This window comes from Protopterus annectens, chromosome 1.part1, assembly GCF_019279795.1.
Source record: "Protopterus annectens isolate FY-2018-M chromosome 1.part1, PAN1.0, whole genome shotgun sequence".
In the NCBI taxonomy this organism is placed as follows: domain Eukaryota; kingdom Metazoa; phylum Chordata; order Ceratodontiformes; family Protopteridae; genus Protopterus; species Protopterus annectens.
This window is the reverse complement of record NC_056726.1, coordinates 1,204,550,803-1,204,576,309: the sequence shown is the minus strand read 5'-3', so window position 1 is coordinate 1,204,576,309 and position 25,507 is coordinate 1,204,550,803. Positions and strand designations below refer to the sequence as shown.

General features: G+C 43.0%; 1 protein-coding gene across 4 annotated transcripts in view; it reads right to left on the bottom strand.

Moving 5' to 3' along the window:
• LOC122809252 (myosin-10-like) overlaps positions 1–25,507 on the bottom strand; it is a 3,714,157-nt gene that overhangs the window by 3,286,245 nt on the left and 402,405 nt on the right. For all 4 annotated transcript variants that reach the window (XM_044080584.1, XM_044080595.1, XM_044080606.1 and 1 more), the window contains exon 2: positions 24,640–25,019. In XM_044080584.1, coding sequence (XP_043936519.1) covers positions 24,640–24,987 — 348 coding nt within the window. In that variant the 5' untranslated portion in view covers positions 24,988–25,019. The remainder of the gene's footprint in view (positions 1–24,639; positions 25,020–25,507) is intronic.

Here is a 25,507-nt window from a genome sequence, read left to right as displayed (position 1 = left end):
TTGGGCGGCAGGGGGTAGTGTGAATGGTCCTTTGTTTTGGTGGCAGGCCCCTGCCCACCAAAGGAACTCTAGGCATAGGTAACGTATGATAGAAATCATTGCTTTTAGATCCTGTGAATGTTGACACCATAGGCTTTTGAGATACCATTGCAGTTTCCTCGTATGCAGCCTTGCATATGGAATTAGAAGAATGCAGGAGGCCATGAACCCCAAGGCCTGCAGTATTTGCCTTGCAGATAACTGGGTTTTTTGTGGCCACTTGTTTGAAGTAGGTTGTCAAAAGAATCCGTTTCTCTGGCGTGAGGAAAGCCATCTGGGAAGTTGTATTCAAGCTTGCTCCCAGGAATATAATTTGTTGACAGGGTACCAGATGTGATTTATTTTCGCTTATGGTGTACCCCAGACAAGTCATTACCTTTTGAACAAAGGCCAGATGACTTGAAAGTATGTCCTGGCTTTCTGCCTGAATTAGACAATCGTCCAGGTATGGGTATATTTGAATATTTCTTTGCCTGCAGAATGCAATGACTGGAGCTAGGCACTTTGTGAATACCCTGGGCGCAGTAGTTTAGCCAAAGGGCAGTGCAGAGAACTGACAGTGCATGTAGCCTGCTTTGAAGTGTAGGTATCTTCTGCAAGACTCCCTGATAGGGATGTGCAAGTATGCTTCTTTTAAGTCTAGTGTTGCCAGCCATACATCTTTGCCTAGCATAGGAAGCAGCTGGTGAAGAGTCAGCATCTTGAATTTTGGAATCACCAGAAAGGTATTTAGACTAGAAGGGTCCAGGATAGGATGCCATGCATTGCCTTTTCTGGGTACCAGAAAAAGTCTCGAATAGAAACCTTGTCCCTTTTCCTCTTCTGGTACCAACTGAATAGCCCCCATGTTTAAGAGAGAGAGTACTTGATTTTGGGCCTCTGCCCACTGATTTGGGGGTAGATCTGGCCACCCGCTTGGTGTTGGTAAGGTGTAGAAGTGAAATCTGCATCCTTGGGACACTATATTTAAAACCCATTTGTCCTGGGTAATGAGTTCCCAGTTTTTGGCCTGTAGACCAATCTTTCCGCCTAAAGGAGCATTCAGTTGGGAAATGCTTGAAAATTGTAAAGGCAAGTCATTGAGACAGTTTTCCATAGGGGGGGGAGTCTGACTACTCCCTGATTTGGGTGTGGAAACCCCCACTGTTTAGTCTTGTGTGTCCCCTAGGACTGAAACCTGGGGTTTCTGCTGTGTCTGAGTTTGGCTTGAGAAGACCTGGAAGGGGCTGGAAAGGACCAATTATTGGAAGGCCAGTGCCTACTAAATCTAGGAGGCTGAACTTGTAAGAAATCTTTAACAGTTTGCATAGATTTAGCTTTATCTTCCATCTTTTTTAAGAAATTCCTCAGCCTTGCTGCCAAACAGGCAGTCCTGATTTAAGGGAGCATCCAACAATTTAGCTTTAACATAAACAGGCAAAGATTGCTACTTAAGCCAAGCATGCCTTCTGAGCACAGACCCAGTAACAGCAGTCCTGCAAGAGGCCTCTAATGAATCAAATCCACATTGCAAAGTATGTCTTCCAACCTGTTCAGCAGAATGCATTAAATCCTGTAATTATTTATTTTCCGCACAGTCAAGAATCAACATAATTTTCTGTTTAAGCAATCCAATAACATGTTGCTGATACTTTAACATATGAAACTGGCAGTTTAAAGCCCTAATTGCCAAGGTTGCAGAAGTGTAAACCTTCTTACCCCATCTATCCAGCACCCAGGAGTCTCTATCAGAAGGGGTAGGATTTTTAGCAGTAGAAGCCTTAATGCCCTTGGGCCTCTGTGAAATAGTCTCTGGATCCGCAATAGGATTTTTAAAAAGGAACTCGTGTGAATCAGGAACCCTGTAATATCTGTCAGGTTATCCTGGCTTTCTGAGTGGAAATGCTCCCTTAGAGTATTTAAGGTTTCACCAAATGTCTTGAGGGAAAGCAGAGGGAATACGAGTCCTCTGCATCAGAATTCTCATAAGTAGATAAGGGCAAATCCAGATCATCAGAAGAATCACATAAAATAAAATCCTGGTCAGAAGTATCATAAACAACTTCAGTCCTAGGCCTCTTAGAAAGGGGGGGGGTTGTTTTCCCTTGATTAGAGTTATAAGATCTTCAGCCATTCTTATCATTTGTTTTTTAGGCATAGAGGCCTGAGCATGCGGCCTGGGTGTCGGTTTTTTAGGCATGGTTTGAGATTTAGGCCTAAATGAAGAAGGAGGAGTCGGTTTAATATGCAAGCCCGTAGGCCTGAATACACCATCAGAAGCCGGTGCCTGCACAGCGGCTCCGGACCCATCCAAGGTAGAGACATTCGCAGGTTCCATAGTTGAAGCATCTTGCGGCATACCGGACTCCGAATGGGTCTCAGTAGAGGCCTGCGAATCAGAAGTAGCGGGTATCAGGGGCTGCTAAAGCGCCTCACTGAGTACCGGCGATCTGGCGACTGGTTTAGGAGAAGCATCATTGGCAGTTTTGGACCTCGGTGGCCTGTCTCTGTCTTTATCTTTGCGTTTTTTTTCGGAATGCTGGTAGTCGGGTGGCTAACTGATGACATTTCTGGATAATTAAACCGAGAACCAAAATATTTAGAGACGAAAATATACAGACGATGGATAGTGCACTGATTAAATAAAGCACAAAACTGACAGCAAGGTACGTCGTGGTCATGGCCTAGGCAAGGAATGCAGTATGAATGAAAATCTTTACGAGCCATTTGCTTTCCACAAGTAATGCAATTATTAATTTTTACTGACATCGGTAAGTAGCAAGAAAAAAGTTTCTCCAACGGGGTACTTAGCTATAGTTGAAGACTTCGGTTCTGAAACTCGAAAACGAAAATTTCAGGAGTTGGCCGACCAGCATTTGCGAACTGCTTCTGCTTCGGGCACCGCACGGCAAGAAAGACTGATGTAATGGTGTCGGCTGCATGTTTTATACCCCTGACAACCTGACGTCATGGAAGAAGGGACAGCAACCGACGCAGGACCCGAGACTTTGTTAATCAGGCTGACTGAGGGCTACTGCAAGCAGATAACCCAAATGTAATGACTGCAACAGTGAAACACAAAAAAAAACTCTGCAAAACTCTGAGGTTGAAATTAATAAAAAAGCTGGATGAATATGAGACTGCACAAGAAGAGAGGTTTCAAAAAATAATACAATTAGAGGACTGAAAACATAAGAGAAAAACTGAGATTTTCTGCTGTACCTCAGAAGCTGGAAGGAACAGACTGTAGTAATTTCATGAAAATGCAAATAAGCAACTGGACTGGTATTCCACAACAGGAATTGTTAACTGAAAGGGTCCAGTGTGTGTACGCTGCAAACCTGGCTATGAAAACAACTAGACCTTTAATAGTAAACATGCAATCTTACCAGCAGAAGGGGTTGATTCTGACAAAACTGTGGCAGAAGGACAAAGTACTAAAAGTGAGAGACAGCAGAGTGTTTGTATACCAGGCAGAAGAGAAATAAATGTATTCCATTATATACGGAATAATGAGAAGCAGGAGTGAGACTGAAACTGCTGCACCCAGCTATTTTCAAAATATTTTTCCCTGGAGGAACAAAAACACTGTTTGATTAAGTACATGCTAAGGAAGAAATACAAAAGTTTGTCCAAAAAAACATGAGCTGTGAAACAGAAGGAAATTCTGCTTCTTGTTATAATGTTAATAAAGACTACAGAGAAACTATGACATAGAAACCTTTACCAGTGTTCCAACTGAAAATGCCTGAGAGAGGAAAAAGCACAGGAGGTGACTAGAAGAATCAAGTGTGCACTGGAGGTAAAGCAGAGACAAGGTTTGGGAGATGGAGATTAACAAGAATAGGACAAGAAAATCTGGAAATATTGGACTTTCTTAGACTTTGCTAAATTTGTAGGGGACTCTAAAGCATATGTCCTACTTCATGTCATTAACGTTTGGAGACTAAAATCAGTTACTTGGAAACTGACAAATGTGGGACTACACAGTAATAATTATATTTGTTAAACAGGACAGAATAAGAAAATTTGGAAATATTAGACCTGTTTGGACACAGTTAAACTTGTAGGGGACTCTAAACCATACGCCCTACTTCAAGTTAATGTTCAGAAAAATACTCAAGAGGTGGTAAGCGGAGGGACAGAGTTAACTGTAAGTAAAACAAAATTTTTTCTTAACAGTATTATTTAAGTGCTGCAAGATTTTTTTGCATGTTATAAAGTATTTTGAGTTACCTTTACGTGTAATGGGAATACTAATATAAATACGTGTTTATGTTTATTCTTTTTGTTTCTTTATCCCTTCTCTCTTTCTCCTTGTCAGTTTTAAGAAATGTAGGCACTGTAATGTAACAAAAAAGGATTTGGTTAAAACAGCATGAAAAAAGAAAAATGAGTGCGCTTTTTCTCACTCTTGCATAGGGGATGACTGGGTTAAGGCCATTAGCTTTATACAGTAACAACTTTTAACAGAAAGCAAATAAATGAAAAATACTGAATATTGTAAGGTCTTTTTTCTAATAAAAGTCCTGTATCTGGTTCTCATGTTACTAGCAGACAATCTGATAAAGAGAAATGGTTTGATGAAAATGTTTTCTGAAAGCGTTGTAGTGTTTTCTCAGCTGGGAGAGCTATAAAGATAAGGCAAAACCAGACAGCACTTAATAGAATCACAGGCTCTACCATGCGTCTTAGCATGAAAAATCTTTTTTTTTGTTTAGCTCAAGTGTGTGTGTGTGTGTGTGTGTGGGGCTCAGTTTGGAACTTCTGTTCCTATTGGGGGGGTAAAACTTCAATACTTGAAGATGTACATAACTGTGTGTTGCTATTAAGTCAGCAGATGTTAGGGGGTTATTGGGAGTGTGTGTGTATTTTTATTTGAGGATTTTCAATAAAACAAAAAGTTCTACAAGATGTGACATAGGCTCAAATGGAGATAACAAACAATTGTATAAACAATTAACCTGCCAAGCAGTGCACGCATGCAACACAAAAGCTCAACCTAGACATTTAAAAAAATGCTGTTATGCATAAAAGTTAGGAATAATAATCCCTCAAGAATATGATTCTTTCTATAATCTCCTTAAAGATTAATGGTCTCACACACAAATACAAAAAAAGAAAGAGTAGTGTACTATATTAAAAGATGTAGAATGCAAAGAGCAATGCTACAGATGACTCACTTGGAAAGAAGTGAACGAGTTAATCTGATAAAGATTTTCATGATGGTTATTCAGCAGAATACCTGAAACAAAGGAATAGAAGAGTACTTGTATTAATGGCTTGAGAAGCTCCAACAGTAATAGAAGAGGAGAGGAAAAAAAGACAGTAATGGTAGATTTGTAGTACCAAGGGGCTACTGGCAAGGGAGGAGGATTACACTGGCATGTATTTATAGTCCACAGAAAACTGCTATAATAGAGCTAAAGAAAATTCTGGCAGGAATGATCAGCTTCCAGCAAGGAATATTACTAATAGGTGGGGACTATAATTTGATTTGCAACAGTGAATATGTGTTTGGAGGCCCCAAAAGGGAAATATAACAAAGGAGGGTAGATTTTTAAAGAAATTTATGAAAATATTTGGCATGAAAGATGTGAACGCAGTACTAGGAATTCAGAGTGAATTTACATTTTATTCCCCACAATACAAAAAACTGAGCTAGGCTAGACAGAATTTACATTTCACAGGAACATGTGCATTTAACTGAAGGTCCTGATATGCACCCAATAACTATTTCAGATCATGTGCCAATAATAACTAAAATAAAAACACAGGGTAATGAAATAAAATGAGACACGGGCACTTTCCCACCTATCTGTTGAAAAGAGAGGAATTTAAGAAATGGGTAGTGGAAATTATTCTGCAGCTATTTGAGAAGACAGAAACATCTTCTGAAAAAATATCTAGGGAGTGGGATAAAATTAAAGTGGAATTTAAAAATATGGTGGAAATAAAAGAAAGGGAGATATGGTTAAGAAGTAACAAGAATTACTTAGAGGGACTATCAAATTTTAAAAGTATTGCAAAATTGGGGGAATCTCGGAAAACAAGAGGAGGAGCAACTACAGAATGCTAAACAGCAAATAAGGGATTACCTCAATAATATGCATGAGTTTAGAAAGATTGCTGTTAAGCAACTGTTTTTGGATAATAATAGGTTCATAGGTAGGTACTAGGCTAGCGGCCCAAGGGCCTACGTAAGCCTAGCCAACAAGGTTCCCTGGCTTACGCCACCCAAGAAAGTTATTTTCCTGTGCCACTATCGAGCACAGACACAGAAGTAATCCCGGGGTGTATTTCCTAAAATGTCTTTGTTTATGAGTTCCATGATGATACGTTCCACTCAAGATTTTTCTTGAAGAGTGCTAATGAAGTACTTTGCTTGACATAGATGGGTAGCCTGTTCCAGAGTATGGGAAGTCTCTGGGACAGGAATCTATCCCTCCAGCATGTCCTGTTTATTGTCGTGACAAGGTTTAGGTCTCTAGACCGTGTAGCTCGGAGGAATTGGGATTGATTTCTTTAGGTGTAGCATGTCCAACAGCTCTGGGTTTGAAACAGCTTTATATGTTGAGCAGAGATCACCTCGGAGTAGGCGATATGCTTCAGAATAAAGCTGGAGTTTTTTGAGACGGTCATTGTAGGGCATCTGTTTGAGACCAGTAATCCTCTCTGTGAGGTACTTCTGTGTCCTTTCCAGCTGCTGCAGATGTCTTGTGAGGTACATTCCAAAAGGGGCATTGTACTCTATAATGGGTCTAATGAGTGTCGAGTAGAGGGGAACAATGACCTCTTTTTTCCTGGATGAGAACCCTTTTACGATGAGGTGTGCCACGTAGAAGGACTTCCTGACTACTGTGGCGATGTGACTATCAAAGGACAGACTACTGTCCACCTGGGTCCCAAGGTCTCTTATCACACATTCGGTGTTAAGTAGACTGCTGTCTATGTAGTAGTTCATGGGTACAGAGTTTTTACCAAAGGGGATGACAATGCACTTTTTGGCATTGAGCTTGAGGCCATGGCTCTGACACCAGGCATTTGTCTCAGCGAGGCCCTTCTGTAGGATTTCCACATCATTTGGGGACTCAACTATGGTTCCTAGTTTGCAGTCATCTGCGAACTTCGTTAGCCAGGGGCCTTCTGTGTTAGCCTGTACTTCAGAGAAGTAGATACCAAACAGGAGAGGTCCCAGAACTGGACCCTGTGGTACTCTACTTGTCACTGGTTTGAGGTCAGATTTGGAGTGTGCAACTTTTACATTGTGGGTTCTGTCAGTGAGCCAGTTGGCAACCCATCTTGTGACGCAGGGATTTATACCCAGTTTAGTGAGTTTAGCTATAATTCCAGAATGGGGGATGGTGTTGAAAGCCTTGGCGAGGTCAAGATAGGCTGTGTGAACCACCTTACTTTCATCTACGGCTTTGGTTGACTGCCTCAAAGAAGTCGATCATATTCAGGAGGCATGATCTGCCTTTCACAAACCCGAACTGGGTGGGATCCAGAGTTTGGAGGTTACCAATGTCTTTGTTTATGAGTTCCATGATGATACGTTCCATGGCCTTGCAGAACAGGCTCATCAGGCTAATAGGGCGATAGTTCCCAGGATCAGTGGTGTCTCCCCCTTTGTGGAGTAGGATAACTGTTGCTGTATGCCATTCAGTGGGCACAAAGCCTGATGTGAGGCTATGACTGAACATGGTGCTTAGGTGGGGAGCCAGTTTGTTCTGAAGTTCGTGTAAAATGCAGCCTGGGATGTTTTCTGGTCCCATGGATGCTGTGTTTTTGGCTTTAGACAGTGCAGCTTTTACCTGCGTAGTTGTGATTACAGGGACTCTGCATTCGTCCTGTATAGATATGGGCTCTTTAGGGGGTGGGGGTGGGGGGGGTAAAGTTAGCAATGAACCTATCTGCCAGGATGTTGGCAATAGTTGGTTCTGTAATTTTCGTGCCGTTGTGCTGTAACTCAAAGCAGATCTGGGTATTGCCATTGAGATTCTTGACGTGGTTCTCCTTAGAATCAGTGGCGATTTTGTTTTCATAGCTTAACTCTAGAGCATATCAACTTTCAGCACAACAACTCAGGCAACAGAAAGAAGAAAGGGCTGTCACCAAGCTTTGAGAGCCTATAACAAGAAGGATAACAAGGGATCCCGTAGAAGTATTAGAAATATTTCGGAAATTCTATGAAAGTCTACAAAAAGCAGAGAAATATGGAAATCAAAAAAAGGTGTAAATGGAAATGTTTATGGAAGAATTAAATATGCCAAGGCTAGAGGGAGAGGAGGCTCAATTACTAACATTTAGGATAGTAGGAGATGGGATACAAATGGTGATGTATACCCAATCTACAGGAAAGTCCCCAGGAATAGATGGTATTCCTGTCGGAGTTTGGAAGCTAGGAGGGAAAAAACTGATAAAGATCTGGAAGGTTTTAACAGTATTTTAAGAGGAGGAGAAGTTCCAGCATCCTAAAAGAAATAGGTAGTAGTTGTAATACCTAAAGAGGGTAAAGATCATAAGATTTAGCTTCATACAGGCCCATTTCAATACTAAATCATGATTATAAAGTGTTTATGTAAATGACAGCTAAAAGAATAGGAAAAGTAATGCCAAAATTGATAGATATGAATCACTATGGTTTTGTGGAGGGGAGGGAAACATTTGACAACATAAACAGAACAGTGATGATCCAGAGGGAACAGAATGTAAGAAAATACAACTGTTGCTAGTGGGTCTTGATGGAGAGAAAGCATTTAATAGACTAAGCTGGGATTTTATGAGCAGAACAATGGAAGTATTTCCATTCCCTGATAAAATTATACGGTTGACTAGGAGGACATATGAAGGATCGACGAAAATTAAAAGTGGGTGGGGTCCTCTCTTCTAATCTCTGCATAAGCAGAGAAACTAGGCAGGGGGACCTCTCTCCCCTTTGTTATTTGCATTATATTTAGAACAACTAGCAAAGAAAATAAGGGACAAAGAAATTATACAATGGTGTGTGTGTGTGTGTGTTGTTCATAGGTTCATAGGTTCATACTAGGCTATCTGCCCTAGGGCATTTATAAGCCTAGCCAGAGTATGTTTGGCTTTCGCCACCCATTTTAAATTAATTTTGCTATGCCCTTTTTCGAGGTTAGTATACTGTGCCTCTGTCTAACAGTGACACAGAAGTGATACCCGGGGTAAACCTACGATCTCCCATCCACTCATCAAGATTCCTCTTGAAAAGAGTCAATGAGGGACTCTGCCTAACCTGGACTGGGATTTTATTCCAGAGTGAAGGGAGCCTCTGGGTTATGAATCTGTCCCTCCAGCATGTCCTATTTATTTCAGTGCTGAGGTTCAAGTCTCTCGAGCGTGTAGCTCGATGGGATTTGGATTTTTTGAGGTGCAGCATGTCCCTTAGACCTTTAAGAAACGTTTTGCAAGAACAGCACATGCATATAAATAGCAAGCACATGCTAGCTTCAGTGCCATTTTGAGAGTGCAGCCAGAGAGTGAGCATGTGGTGCGACAGCTAGTTTGTTTATAAATTTATCTAAGTTAAATTTATTAAGCCTCAATCCTGACATGTTTGTACATAATAAAGCTGCTTGAACAGAACACACAGATGTTCATCTATTTTATCCTGACCAGACGAGTAATTTGGTGTCAGAACTGGGATTCCAGAGATTGTTTTTCAGAGCTATGAGGTGCGGAGTTAACAGTGAAGGTAAACTAAGTGAACAGCGTACAAAAAAGGGCCAGAAACGAACTAAAGATAATAAAAACTTGCACAAATGATTTATTTATTAAAAAGATAAAATTGAGCATTATAAGGGCACAGAATGCATTACTAAGCAAGCAAAAGGCACAAAAGGTTTATTAATTAAATGAAATGTTTAAAATTAAGATATATGATAAACAATTATTAGAAAAGCACAAAAGGAGTTTGGAATTATCTCGGAATTACAAAACGAGCATGTTTACAGTAAAACAGGCATGTTTAGAATAAAATGAGCGCAAGTAAAATATAATGGGCATGAAAAAAGATTAAATGAGCAAAATTAATATAATAAAAGGCAAAAAGGGCACATTAAGCATAAATAAAGCAAGGAGACTGAATGTTTTTTGGCAAATTACTGTGTTTTGGCATAAAGTACTATTTTTCATTCATTAAGCTATACAGGGCATAACTAGAGTTATCTGAAGTTTCTCAAAGTGTGTAAAAGTGCTTAGAGTGTGTGCTTATTACTGTGCATTTATTCCGAAAAGTTTATTGTGTGCAAAGTGCAACTATTTCATAAAGTGCCATCAAAAATACAGCCATTTCAAAAACATTCTTGCGCTGGGTGTGCCTATTCACAGAGTGCCACCATTACAGAGTGTTTCTTGAACTGTACATAGTTATTTAGCAAAGTACAGCCATTTTGGGAATGTTTCAGTGTTTCTGTGTGCTGTTTATTCGCAAAGTGCAGTTACTTCAAAAAATGTTTTACTCTGGGCTTCTTCTGCCCAGTTTATCCGCAGAGTGCAGTTATTTTCAAATGTTTCTTACACTGATAAGAGGCGATTTCTTACAGTACAGTGATTTCAAGAGTATTCTTGTGCCCAGGAGACTTATTTCACAAAGTTCAGCTATTCAGAAGCTTGTGCTATTGGGAATAGTTACAAGTACAGGCATATATTTCTGGTGTGTGTGTGTGTGTGTGTGTGTGTGTGTGTGTGTGTGTGTGTTGTGCATAATTGCAAAGCCTTCACTGGTATGTGTTATTATGGCAGAGACACTTTGCAGACCAGATCCACTTGTATTTGATCAGAATATTGCAGAGTATCGGAGAATATTTGAGCAAGAGTATGACATTTTAATACAAGCAGCTTATTCTGACAAAGATGCATGCACCAGGGCATTGATTTTGCTAAGCTTAGCTGGGTCAGAGGCCATTGAAAGACGGTGTTCATTTGTGTATGCACCAGTAGTATATGAAGGAGAAGGGGAAAACCATCATATTCCTGTGCAGGCTGAATCAGGGGAAGGTCCTGAGTGCTTGAAACACAAATTCAGGGAAATGTGAACCCCCCAGACAAATGTTACATTAGAGAGGCATTTGTTTTATACAAGAGTTCAAAGGCTAGGAGAAACCTTTGCAGTTTATATTACTGACCTGAGAAACAAAGCTAAAATGTGCAGATTTGGTGATGTAAAACATGAGTTAATAAAGGACAGGCTTGTGTGTGGTATTAACGGTGCTGCAGTGAGAAAGATTTTGCTTCGTGAGAGTGATTTAACACTGAACAAAGCTATTGAGATTTGTCAAACCCATGAAGTTACAGAAAGGCACACAAGTATGCTTGCAAGAGATAAGAGCATGGTTTCAGCAGGCTCCAGAGCAAATACAGACAGCATGCAACATGTAGCTAAGCAGGTCTAAGCAAATGGCAGATGTAACCCCTGTGGGTGTGGCAGGTAAAATCCATAGTTTTCCAGCAAGTTCTAAGACCAGGTCAGTGAAAAGGACATGCTCAGTGCAAGGGTGAGTCAGCAAAACCCAAATCAAGCTTTATTGTTAACTGTCGCAATTGTGGTGCCAATCATGAATCGAAAAGACAAAAGTGCTTAGCATTTGGTCAGCAATGCCTCAATTGTAAAAAATGGAACAATTTTTAAAAGTTTTGCAAATCAAGTAAACCACAGACAGTTACAAAGAAGGGTCACTCAAAAAAGCAAGTTGATCATATAGACAGCTGCAACCCTACTTTCTATGTAGATGGTGTATCAGTAATTGGTGAAAAGGTTGATGCGGTAAATTTATTGGCAAAGTGCTGTCCAGATCAATGGTAAATCCAACGAGCTCAAAGTAGACACTGGTTCAAAGTGTAATGTTATGTCAGCAGGCACATTTGCTAAGGTGAGAGCTGGTGAGCAACTTAATGTGGCTAGTTGTGCGAAACTTGTTGCTTATGGAGGTGAAAAAATTCAAACTGAAGGCTCAGTAGTGGTTTCATGTTAACTGGCTTGGAACTGCTACAGCTTACTATTCTATGTAGTCAAAAGACCAGTGCAATTATTTCTGGGTCAAAGAGACAGTCTGAGAATGAATCTGCTTTCCTTTACCAAAGTAGTTCATCATATAAGCACGTCTCAGTTCCGTTCCAATTTTACTGAAGCTACTTTCTCAGAGTATGCTGATGTTTTCTATGACAAGTTGGACAAACTTCAAATTGTGTATTCTATAAAGTTAGACCCAGAGATCAGACCAGCAAGAAAAGTTTCGATAGCTATGCAGAATAAAGTCAAAGCTCAGTTGGATAAAATGGCACAGCAAGGTGTAATTTGTCCAGTTACAGAACCAACTGAATGGGTGTTATCCATGGTAGCAACCCACAAAAAAAGGCTTAGACAAAATCAGAATATGCATTTACCCAAGAGATTTGAACAAAGGATTAAAGAGACTGCATCATCCTATATGTACAGTCGAGGAAGCTGCAGCCCTAACACCAAATGCCACTGTTTTTTCTGTCTTGGATGCAAAAAGTTCATTTTGGCAAGTGATGTTTGATCGCAAATCTTCCCTACTGACTACTTTCAGTACCCCATTTGGAAGATGATTCCTCAGGATGCCATTTTGAATAAATTCTGCAAGTGAAATCTTTCAGGGTGGTGCAATGGAACAAATTTTTTCAGGTTATCCTTGTGCCATAATAGTAGATGATTTATTGGTTGGAGGCAATGGTGAAGCAGAGCATGACAGAAATCTTAGGAAAGTTCTAGACAGAGCACGTGAAGTGAACTTGAAGCTCAATCCTCTGAAGTGCAAATTCAAGACGACCAGAAGTTACATATGTAGGTCATTTATTTACTACTACTGGCTTGTGACCAGACCCGTCCAAGCAAGCAGCCATTCTAGAGATGCCAGCACCAGATAATGTTCAAGCTCTGCAATGTTTTATTGGTAAGGTCAACTACTTAGGCAAGTTTATACCAGACTTCAGTGAACTGAAAGTGCCTTTGAGAGAGCTAATGCACAAAAATGTTACATGGTCTTGGTTGGAACAGCACCAGAGAGCATTTGAAGACCTTAAGCAGAAAATTGCCACCCCACCTACATTAAGATACTATGATGTCAATAAACAAGTAACTCTTTCCTGTGACGCTTCATAATTTGGTCTTGCCAGAGTTATTCTTCCAGAGGACAGACCAGTAGCCTATGCATCTAGAACTCTTACCCAAACTGAAATGCAATATGCTCAGATTGAAAAAGAACTTTTGGCAATAGTATTCGCATGTTCAAAGTTTCATAATTACATTTATGGTCGAGCTATTCAGATTGAAACTGATGACCAACCTTTAGTCACTATTTTAAAGAAGCCTATGAATTCAGCTCCAGTGAGATTACGAATAATGATGCTCAAATTGCAAAGGTACAACTTCAAAATGGTTTATACAAAAGGCAAACTTCTTTATCTGGCTGACACCTTATCCAGATTGCCCAGAAATACAACGGGCCAGCTTAATGGAGAGAATTGTGATTTTGATGTCATTGAAGTGTATAATTTTTCTACCAAGAGACTTGATGAGATGACAGATCATACAAAGATTGACCAAGTTTTGCAAAAGCTCATCTACTTCATTAATGTTGGATGGCCGTCAAAGCAATCTAGTGTACCACCTGAAGTGCAAACTTAATTTCCTTACAGAGATGAAATGTTGATGGAAGATGACATTATTTTCAAAAGTCCTAAAATTGTTGTTCCTGCTTCCTTACAATGTGAATATATCCAGATTTTGCATTGTGGTCACCCAGGTTCCGAATCTACCAAAACAAGGGAGAGAGTACTAGTATTTTGGTCTTCTCTAGCAAACAATATTGATAAAGTACTTTCTTTCGGTTCATTATGCAATGGTACTAAACCGCATTTGCAAAAAGAACTTCAGCTAAGTCAAGTTCCTGAACTACCTTGGTCAACAGTAGTCACTGATATATCTGAGTGGAGCAATCAGATTTATTTAGTGTTGGTTGACTCTTATTCAAACTGGTTTGAGATTGATATTACCTAACCTAACATCCACTGCTGTTACCACCAAGTTGAAATGTGACTTCTCAGTCCATGGTAGTCCATGCAAAGTTATTTCTGACAATGGTACCCAATTTACCAGTCAGCTGTTTCAGAAATGTGCAAAAGAATGGGACTTTGTACATGTTACTAGTAGTCCACAATATCCACAGCCAAATGGAGTAGCTAAACGTGTAGTACAGAGTGCAAAACAATTACTAGAGAAGTCAAAGCTTGATAATACTGATGTCTTCCTGAATTTACTCAGTCTCAAAAACATACCCAGTGATGACATACTTGGCTTGCCTGCTCAGAGGCTTCTATCTAGGCAAGCCAGAACAACACTGCCTATGAGTTCTAGTCTGTTGAGGACTAAGCGAAGAACAACAGAACAATCAAAGCCCAACTATTCAGAAAGCATTATTACCAGAAGTCCAGCAATGATAAATTGAGCAGATTTCTTCGTCCACTGAAAGAAGGAGAGACAGTGAGGATACAAACGGTGAAAGGTTTTGACCAGATTGATCAAGTAACAGGTACATGCGCTGAGCCGAGATCCTATTTTGTGGAATCTGAGGGTATGGAGTACAGGAGAAATCACAGACATCTTCCTGTATCAGAATCGATATTGCAGCATTGTTCCTGTGATACAGACTCTAGATCTCAGGGCAATCCATACAATGTTACTGTTGCAGAACGTGTCTTAATTTCCATTCCTGTTGATGTTCCTGATGCCCCCAAAGTTGAACATTCATCAGAGACGCTTTCAGTTGCTAGACCTAATTCTAATTTCTATGTCACATGATTTGGTCGTATTTTTAGACCTAGTGTGAAATACACAGCGACCTAGACATAACTGTCTATATGTATTAGTTCTGTATATTTGCATGTCAAAGAAATATTTTGCATCAATTGCATGACAATTAATGTCATCAATAATGCAAGACCCACTTCTCAAAGAAAGCGGATGTAGAAGTGTGTGTGTTGTACCTTTAAGAAGCGTTTCCAAGGACAGCACATGCATATAAATAGCAAGCACATCCTAGCTTCAGTGCCTTTTTGAGAGTGCAGCCACAGAGTAAGCATGTATGAGTGTGATAGCTAGCTTGTTTATAAGTTTATCTAAGTTAAACTTATTAAGCCTCAATCCTGATGTGTTTATACATAATAAAGCGGATTGAACAGAACCCACAGATGTTTGTCTGTTTTATCCTGACCAGATGAGCAACAGAAATTAAAGGATATAATTGGTATGGTAATCAAAAAAAGCTGGGTCTATTTGCAGATGACATTATTTTATACCTGACAAAACCAGAAAGGGACATTACAGTGCTGTTACAGAAGTTGTGGATAGCAATTAATAAACAGCTGAAGGATTTTACCTGGGAGGGGAAGACGGTAAGAGTTAAGTGGGATAACCTTATTCTTCCAACAGAACAAGGCAGACTGAGATTACCCGAGTTGGAAGGGGTAATTCAGAACAATACAGTTATGGCTCCTATACATTGCACAAGCATAAAACTATAATTCAAAGTGGAAAAAGATGATGACGAAATGGGGGGGGGGGGCTCAACTAACAGAGAGACTGGGATTTTGGATGCAGATCTTTAAGGAGAACAACAATAATCATACAAAATATTATATACATGAAGTAGCAGGTCTTCTAAGAACTAAGCCAATACAGGAATGAAGAAAGGAGATTCTGCCAATAGGGGATGACTGCAATTAGGGATACAGAAGATAGGTAAGAGGGGGTAGGAATATATTACAGGAAAACTGGTTAAGGAACCAAGGTAAGGTAACAGAATGGGATGACGCCAAGAACTTATTTGGACAACAGGCTAGAGAATACCTTCCATATGAAGGACTGATATTAGAGTATAGACAAAGAAAAAGAAATAGTGGGGGTCCTACACAAAAGGCCACCGCTGGTACAGTTTTTAATAGAACAGAAGCTGCTGTTAAGAAAGGAATAAGTAGCAGAGCACATAAAATATTGCACGATAACTATAAGAATCAATCAGAGGAGGTAAGGAAGGATTGGGAAGAGACATTAGATAAGCAATTCACAAAGAAACAATGGGGCATATATGTATATCTCCTAAACATGCAACAAAATCTAGAAGATTTAAGATCTTTGGCTGAAAGTGTCTGCACAGGTATTTTTACACCCCAAGCAGACTTCAAAGAATTTTTCCTCAGGTGCACAGCAAATGTTGGAGGTGTGATGGGGAAGAAAGAGGTAACTGGGAACGTATTTTTCTGGGAGTGTAATGAATTGGCAAACTTTAAAAAGTCCCTGCAGACTGCTCTGTCAGAGATGTTGGTTGAGCAAACTGGAGTAACTATGGAAATTGTTTTTTTGAGCTATGATACAGAATTGGAACTGCCTAGACATAGTAAGGCCTTGCTGAATCCAATTATGATGGCTGCCAAAAAACAATTACCAGAAAATAGAAATCAAAGTCTAAAACAACTTTACTAGAAGTAGCAAAGATAGTAACAGAGATAAAATAACTGGAACTGGGATCTTTAGAAAAGAGTGGGAGCAAATTACGTAGGAAAAAAATGGAAATATGGGATCAATACATGCATAGGAAGAGCGAGGTTTAAAAGAAGGTAGGATCTGAATGAGCTATGTAATGGCTGACTATCAATAACTGGATACGTTAAAGGTATTGAATAATGTTTGCAGCTAAAGTTGTGTTGGCACGGTTTGGATTGTATAATGTTTGCAACTAAGATTGTGTCACTATGGTTTATTTTCATTTATATAAATGTAACATGGCCTATGTCATACATGATAACTTAATAAAGATGTTCCTTGTTTTAAAAAAAAAAAAGATGGCAGCAAGGAAAACCACACAAAAGAAATCACTGATTACATACTCGAAAACAGTGTATGCCATCAGGGTAATGTCACAGGTCATTCTTCTCATCCCTTGACCTTTTGGGACCTCTTTTTTCCCCTGAATTTTGGTACCACTCTGCATCTCCACATTACCACCACCATCAAAGCAATCACCCCCCGTCCAACTTTTATTTCCTTTCTGGTTAATTGCAGACCTACTTTTTTCTAAGTTTCTATACACTCAATACATAGTAAAATATCCACTGCAAAACAGTGCATTTTCATTTGCTGTGTTGATCCTCTCCAAAATTAATCCACTTCCATTTGAGCCATTGATATCTAGTAAATTTAATGCCATTTTACATCACATGTAGAGATAATGTGTGTGTGAGAATTAGAAGTTATGCACTTACCATAAAGTTCCATCTGAGTAGGTAAACTTCATTTGTCAGCAACCTATGGGTTATCGGATCCATATCGGATCCAAGCCAGCAGCTTCCAACAGCTAAGATCCGAGCTCCAAGCTCCTCCCCTTGCCCATAATCCCCTGCTATCCCTTCCTGACCTCAGATCGAGTTTGCCTATCCATAGACCATACGATACCAAGAACCATCTCCCTACTCTAACCTGGAAAAATCTGCCATGACAGCAGGAGGCTAGGGGGACGGAGGGAGGGACGGTTGCTGACAAATGAAGTTTACCTACTCAGATGGAACGTTATGGTAAGTACATAACTTCGAAATCTGAAGTAGTTAACTTCATTTGTCCATCAACCTATGGGACAGAGTCCCCAGCTACCTGATTCTTGGGAGGTCCTCATGGAAGGATGTTCCGGAGCACTGCAGAGCCAAAGGATGCTCTCCCCATGGAGACAATATCCAATTTGTAATGATTTATAAATGTATGAGATGAAGCCCAAGTAGCTGCTGAACAAATGTCATCCAACGACACCCTAGATCGAAAGGCCGCAGAGGTAGAGATTGATCGTGTAGAATGGGCATGGACTCCTTGAGGTGCAGGCCGGCCCGAACTCTCATATGCCAAAAGAATACATTGGGAAATCCATCTGGACAATGTGACTTTTGAGACAGGTTTTCCCAAGGAGGGCTTAGCAAAGGATACAAAAAGTTGGTCAGATTTCCTGTGGTCAGCTGTCCTGTGCAAATAGAATCTTAGTTGCCTATGTACGTCTAGCGAGAGCAACTTGCATTCACCTTTGTTTTGGTAATTTGGGAAGAAGACTGGCAAATTAACTGACTGGTTGATATTAGACTCTGATGCAATTTGGGCAGGAAGGAATGATTGGTCCTGAGTGAGACTCTATTTTTGTGGAAAACCAAATACGGTGGCTTGGCGCAAAGGGCTTGAAGCTCCGAGACCCTTCTGGCTGAAGTAATGGCAACAAGAAAAGCTGTCTTCCAAGATATTTCAGATCCACCGAAGTTGCAGGCTCAAAGGGAGGAGCTGTTAGAGACTGAAGTACAAGAGTTAAATCCCAAGGAGGGACTGCATCTTTTACCGGAGTTCTTAGTAAGAAGGTGCCTTTTAGGAAGGTCTTACATAATTTGGACGACGTCAGAGGGCCGAAATCATTGCCAACATGATAATGAGAGATTGCGGCCAACTGGACTTTGACCGTAGAAGAGCTAGCATCTTGGTCGAATAACCCTGACAGAAAATCTAGTACTGCTGGCAACAAAACTGTAAAGGGATCTAAGTTCCGATGCTCTGCCCAAATAGAAAAACGCTTCCATTTGCTATTACAGATTCTTCTAGTAGATGGCTTGTGAGCGGCTACTAGAATAGCCTTGACAGGGGGTGAGATACCAGGAGTCCTAGCTATCACTGGAACTGGATCAACCAAGCTGTGAGCTTGAGGTTGTCCAGGTTCGGGGTTGACAGGCCTGACGGATGAGAGATCAGATCTGGGATGGGATCTAGAATCCATGGGGGATTCACTAGATGAGACCATAGATAAGAGAACCATGCTTGACGAGGCCAGAATGAGGCAATGAGGATTATTCTGCTCCCCAACCGTCTGTCTTTCTGTAAAAACTTTAGCATCAGGGGTAGAGGAGGGTAAGCATACAGTAGACCAGGTGGTCAAGCATGCAGAGCATCTCTGGGGGATTCCCCGGGTGGGGGAATTAGAGCCAAGTAGTCACTGCACTTTGCGTTCGAAGGAGAGGCAAAAAGATCGCAACGAGGTTGACCCCATTTGGAGAAGATTTGCTTCGCTACTTTTGGATTCAGAGACCACTCGTACGGTGACAGGATGGATCGACTTAGTCTGTCTGCTAAAATGTTGGACAGTCCCGGAATGTGCGTCGCTATGAGAAAGCGGTTGGTGGACGTAGCCCATTCCCACACTCTCATGGCCTCCTGACAAAGTGAATAGGACCTGGTTCCCCCTTGTTTGTTGATATACCAGACGACTGACATGTTGTCCGTCTGGATAGTAATTGTCCCCAAGGGAAGAAGGCTTTGAAGTGCTTGCAAAGCCAAAAGCATCGCTCTCATCTCTAGGACATTGATATGCAATAAGGTCTCCGAATGGTTCCACGTGTCTTGAGCGGTCCTGTCCAAGCAGTGCCCCCCCTACCCGAAGCGAGAGGCGTCCATGGTCACCGTGGCTGGAGGAGGGGGCGCAGAGAAGGGGTGCCCCTTCTGGAGGTCCGGGGACTGGAGCCACCATAAGAGGGCTTTCTTGCACACCCTGCTGAGAGGAATGGGAAAGCTCAGGGGACGTAGCAGCAAGGACCACTGGACTTGTAAGGTCCATTGAAGAACTCTCATGTTCAAGCGCGCCATGGGTAGTAGGTTGATGGTTGCCGCCATCGAGCCTAGAGCCCTCAGGACCAATTCCGCAGGGGGAGCTGGGGATTGTAGAAGGGCCAGTACATGGAGTTTCAGAGTTCGTAGCCGGTCCGGAGTCAAGAAGGCTAGAAGCTGGTTTGTGTTCAATCTGGCTCAGATGAAATCTAGGATTTGAGTCGGAAGAAGGGAAGATTTCCCGATGTTGATCGTGATCCCCAGCCGGGGAGCTAGTCGGAGAAAGTAATCCCTGGCCGTGCAAAGTAGATGCCTGGTGGGGGCGGTCAGGAGCCAGTCGTCCAGGTACGGGAAGACCTGAATTCCCTGGAGTCTCAGGTGGGCCGCTACAACAGTTAACACTTTGGTGAACACCCTGGGGGCTGTGGTGAGTCCAAAGGGAAGGACCCTGAATTGGTAGTGGCTGGCTCCCAGCGGAAGCGGAGAAGCCTCCTGGATCATCTGTCCATCAGAATGTGATAGTACGCGTCCTTGAGGTCTATGGAGCACATCCAGTCGTTCTCCTGCAGAAGGGGGAGAATGGATTGAAGTGTGACCATCCGGAACTTTTCTTTGGCTACTGACAGGTTCAGGAAGGACAGGTCGAGGATTGGTCTCAAGTCCCCCGTCTTTTTTGGCACCAAGAAGAACCTGGAGTAGAAGCCTGATCCGGACTGGCCTGGGGGGACGTGCTGGATTGCTCTTTTTTCTAGCACCTGGAGTATTTCCTCAGCTGCCGCCTCCCTCTGATAGGGTGGGACACCGGCGAGGTTTCGGGAACTGAGAGGGGAATTGAGAAAGGGGATTTTGTAGCCTCTGGATATGATCCGAAGCACCCAGCGATCCATTGTAATGGACACCCAAGCTGCCAGGTGCCTCGAGAAATGCCCCCTCGACTGCCTCCAGAGTGGAACAGTCAGGTAACCCCTCAGGGTTGCTGCGTGGGCCGATCAGAGAAAGGTTCTCTGGACCCAAAGTTCTTCGGGCTCCCTCTGCCTCTAGGGCGGCGTCCACCCTGTCTTCCTCTGCCTCTGAAGGACGAGGGTTCCGGAGCGAAACAGGACTGTTGAGACTTCCGGAACCATGTCTTCTTCTGTCCCTTTTGGTTCCTGGAGAAGGACCTCCGGGGAGCAGAGAAGCGGACTCCAACGGCAGACAACATCTTCCTGTCTTTTTCACTCTGAACCAATGTGTCGCGTACGGTCTTGCCAAAAAGGGCAGAACAAAACGGGGCATTAGCGAAAGACGCCTTAAAGGGTTCCACGAAATCACAGTGCCCGAGCCACGCCTGTCGCCATAGGACAACGCCCGCTCCACTAGCTCTAGCGGCTCCTTCCGTGGCATGGGATAGTAACCGCATAGAGGTATTGGAGATAGATTTCAGAGTGGCCATTCGGGTAGAGGACACTTTCTTGTCCCCCGCCGACATGGACTCTGGGGGCGACCCAGCGTATTCTTTGATAAGATCCCGTTGGAGCCGAATCACGTGTGCCATATAATTCAGCGACCTCACAGAGAAGGTGGCTGAAGCAAACACCCGCTTCCCCAGACGGTCCATCGTCCGAGACTCCTTGTCTGGAGGATGGACCGAGGAACTCTCCTGGGCCAGTTCCCTTTTGGTGGTGGCCACCACCAACATGGCATCTACCGGGGCCCCCTTGCTCCAACATGACCTGTCCAAAGGGGGGGGCTAAGAATTTTGTCCGGCCTCTTTGGAATGGCCTTCACAGTGTCCGGTTCCTTCCATGTCCTGGTAGTAATCAGGTCTACCACGGGATCAGCGGGAGAGGACACCCAAGAAGTAGACAGGCCTGCTTCAAACGCCTCCAGAAAAACAGACTCGTCAGAGGAAGGTTTTGGGGCAGACCACCCCCCCAGCCCGATCCGAAGCATCTCCATAATGTCTCTGAAGGAGACGTCTTTGGGTGGTGACCTTGGGGAACTTTCCCCTTCCTCCAAGTCAGTGTCCTCTGTCAAGGACTCAGGGGAGTCCACGTGACTCCTCTTGCACTTGCGTTTGTGAGGGGACCTCCTCGGGGGGGGGCTGTCCGGAGAGGCCTCACCAACCACATCCTGTTCCAGCAAGTGAACTATCTGGGACATCTGAGCAGGCTGTCCCTGGGGCCGGGTGATGGAAGGCGGACTCGTCTGAGAGGGAGCGCAGGGTGGAGCTGTAGCTGAAGCCGGGGGCCTGGAATCCCTCGACAAAGACCTCTCTATGACGTCGAATGCCTGAGAGCCGCTCTCCTAGGATCCGATGTGCGGATCGGAGCCAGCGCCGACACGGTCGGATTCGAAGGGCCAGTATGCTCCGACCGAGATGGAGCCGAAGCCACACTGACACCTCTGGATCCGAAGCTCAGCTCTCGGCTCCGAGAGCACGGATCCGAAGAAAATGGACCCGACAGACTCGAAGGTGCTATCGGCGCCGACAGTCCCCCGGCTCCGACGCTACCTGGCTCCGAGAGCTCCGAACCCTGGTAGTGGGTCAGAGAAGGAGCAATCAGGGAGAAAAAGGGGGTCAAGCCCCCCCCCCGAGAAGGGGGGGGCAGGAGCACTCCCATCTGCAGCTGGGCCTGGAGAAACCTACGCATCATCCGGTCCAAGTCTGCGTCAGACATACTGCGGGTAGACCTTGATGAGGCCACCGAGGCGGGCCGCGAGTGCCGCCTCGATGACCTCGAAGGCGACCGGGTCTCCTCCTCCTCCGGCCCTGGGGAGAAGTGGGGGGATCGGAGCCGGGAAGGAGAAGACTCGGAGGTCCTGAGAGGAGAAACCCGTTTGACTGGCGGGGCCAATGCAGAAGCTTCGGGCCGACACTTGTGGTGCTTTTCCCGGCGTTTCTCCTTTCTGGCTTCCCTCTCCTCCTGGCCCAAGGTGGGAGGTGGAGTCCCGGCCAGGGGAAGGGGAATAGCAGGTGGCGCTGCCGCGGCAGGTGCCACGGAGGGACCGGAGGACAAAGCCAGGTCCGGGGGCAGACGTCCCGCCAGAATCAGCTTCGCCCTCCGGTCCTTAAGGGCCCTGGGGTTGAACGCTGTGCAAATAGTGCAGCCGGAGGAAAGGTGTTCAACCCCAAGGCATAAAACGCACCAAGTGTGGCCATCCGCTGGGGACAGCTTATGGCCACACTCAGTACACTTTGAGAAAAATGTTTTGGGTGCCTCTGCCATACCTATCAAAGAAAAACTACACACTCGCTAGGCCCCAAAACCATACACCCTAACGCAAACACGGGGGGGGGGGGGGATACTAAAAATTAGATCAATAAAGCCTTAACGCTACTGGGAGTCTACTTAACACACACACACACACACACACACACACACACACACACACACACACACACACACACACAAAATTTCTGATTAGACTAAGAAAAAAGAAAGATTTTTCTCACAAATCCACAGATACCACGCCTGGAAGCTCGATCAAGCTGCTTAAGACAACCGCGGCAAACTAGATCTGAAGTCAGGAAGGGATAGCAGGGGATTATGGGCAAGGGGGAGGAGCTTGGAGCTTAGCTGTTGGAAGCTGCCGGCTCGGATCTGATATGGATCCGATAACCCATAGGTTGATGGACAAAAGAAGTTAACTACTTCAGATCTATATTTTTCTGTAGAAAGAAGAAATTAGGCTAATTTTGGCCTACTTGACTGCCCTAGATGTATCCTTCATAGTTTATTTTTGTGTACATTTTACCTCTTTTTCTCCTCCTTACTTGTAATGTAAAGCATTCTCTAAGGTCTCTCAGCACTCAGCCCATCTCTGTGGCACAGAAGGACAAATCTATGACTTAGAACAAGATGATTAGAACAAGATGACCAGAGTACAAATAGTGGTTCAGGCACTGGAAGAGGCAAAGAGGGGAGGAGTGATCATCTAGTGCCAGCTTGTTTACCCAGGAAGGAGGGAGTGGTGGTTCAGTTGACTGCTTATCCATATGCACATACACACCTGCAGGTAACAGAGTTGCACTCTAACTGGGAACATAAAACTGCTATGATAAAACAAGCCTATGTCACACTCATTAGGGAGCAGGCAGGAGTACTTATTTGCTTGGGGAAAGTGCAACAGGTCCCCACACTGACAAAGGCATCCACATCAGCCAACAACAGAGCAGGGTTAGGACCTAAACAGTCCACTGCTGCCCAAAAAAAACAGCCTCCTCTAATGGGATTTCACCTTCGCACTGGGGACTCTCAACTGTAGCAGAACAGATGAGCTTAAGACCAACAGAAATACAGCTTGATGGTCAGCAGGCAAGGAGGGAAAAATTATCTGAGAGCACTCATTACTTCACTGGTCATCCAAATGGATTGACTTCTCCTCCTCCTTCCTGTTTTCCTCTTCCTTAAGTATCCACTCTTCTTCATATTTTTCTTTCGACAGAATCCAAATGTTCTTCTACTGAACCAATTATTTTATTTATTTAATCTGTTGATCATTACCCTGTCTTTAACCATACTGATCAGATTCCCAAAATCTAGCCTCATGTAGTCCCAATTCTGCATTATGAAATAATTCCTCCTTTTTCTTGTTGATGCGTGACCACTACTTACCCTCTACTCCTCATTTATCCCAGCTCCCTTCATCAACATCACATCCAAAATGCTAGTCACTTCTTCACGGATTCCTTCATTTTCTGTGTAAAGCCATACTTAACTACTTAATTTTGGTGCAAAATTAATTATAACCAATAAAAACGCCAAAAGAGACAAAGAACCAGAATGATGTGTTTATCTATATTCTCCATCTTAAAAAGTCAGTTTCCCGCATTAAATATAACAGAAATCAAGCATGTGAATAGTTACATAAGATATTTTGTTACAAAAGAATCTAATGCATGCAAACATACATCTTAAATGACTCTATTCTAATTTTAATCAATAGTCATAAATTTTAAAAACAGTACTTACATAGATCAGTCCAGAGTAGTACCGATCTTTGAGGTTATGTAAGACAGATGCTTCATTCAGACAGGTAAGCTCAGCCATGTCCTCCACCTTTGTGAATTTGGGGGGATTCATCTTTTGAATATCATCTTTGCTAACAACCACCCGCTTCCCATTTTCAGCCAGTTCCACCACAACCTCATCACCACGTTCTTCCTTCATGCTTGCTGCCTCAAAGCCATGTCGTTCTGAAGCTACCCACACCAACTTTTTAGCTGTCCAATCTGCCTGTGTAGCAGGGCTCGCCACATAACCTCGGTCTGCAAAGAGGTAGCGTTCTGCATCATCCTTGCTGGAGTTGCGAACTGCCATCTTGAAAAGATGACTTGCAGCTTTTCAGAGAGCTACAAAAGAAACAAAAACAATTAAGCATTACTGCACCAGTACTACACTTTATGTCTACAGACAAGGAATAACACAATTCTAATCACATTTTAAAAATATTTATTCCTCTAGTTCCCAGTGGTTTACTACTTACTCTCTTATTAGCGAGACTCTTTTACTGCTGAAAGTAATTTGTTCCACTGTTTTGACTATTCCATCAAAGGGCCAGCAATCCAACTCCAAATGTTTTAAACATGGGGTACTGTAGCTTGGAAGAAACAATCTTAAGCACCTCAGCAATCACTTACCATTGACCTCTTAACTTCTTTCGTCTCTTGTGCAGTGCTCTAGTTACAATATTCTGACCTCCCAAACACGTACTTTGCAGTCATATCATACTCCAACATTTGCTGGCATTACGGCAAAGAGACATGAAGCTCAGACTAATATTCATTTGGCCAGGGTTTGATCAGTGACCCCAGGGACGGAAGATGCCAGTTGAGGAAGG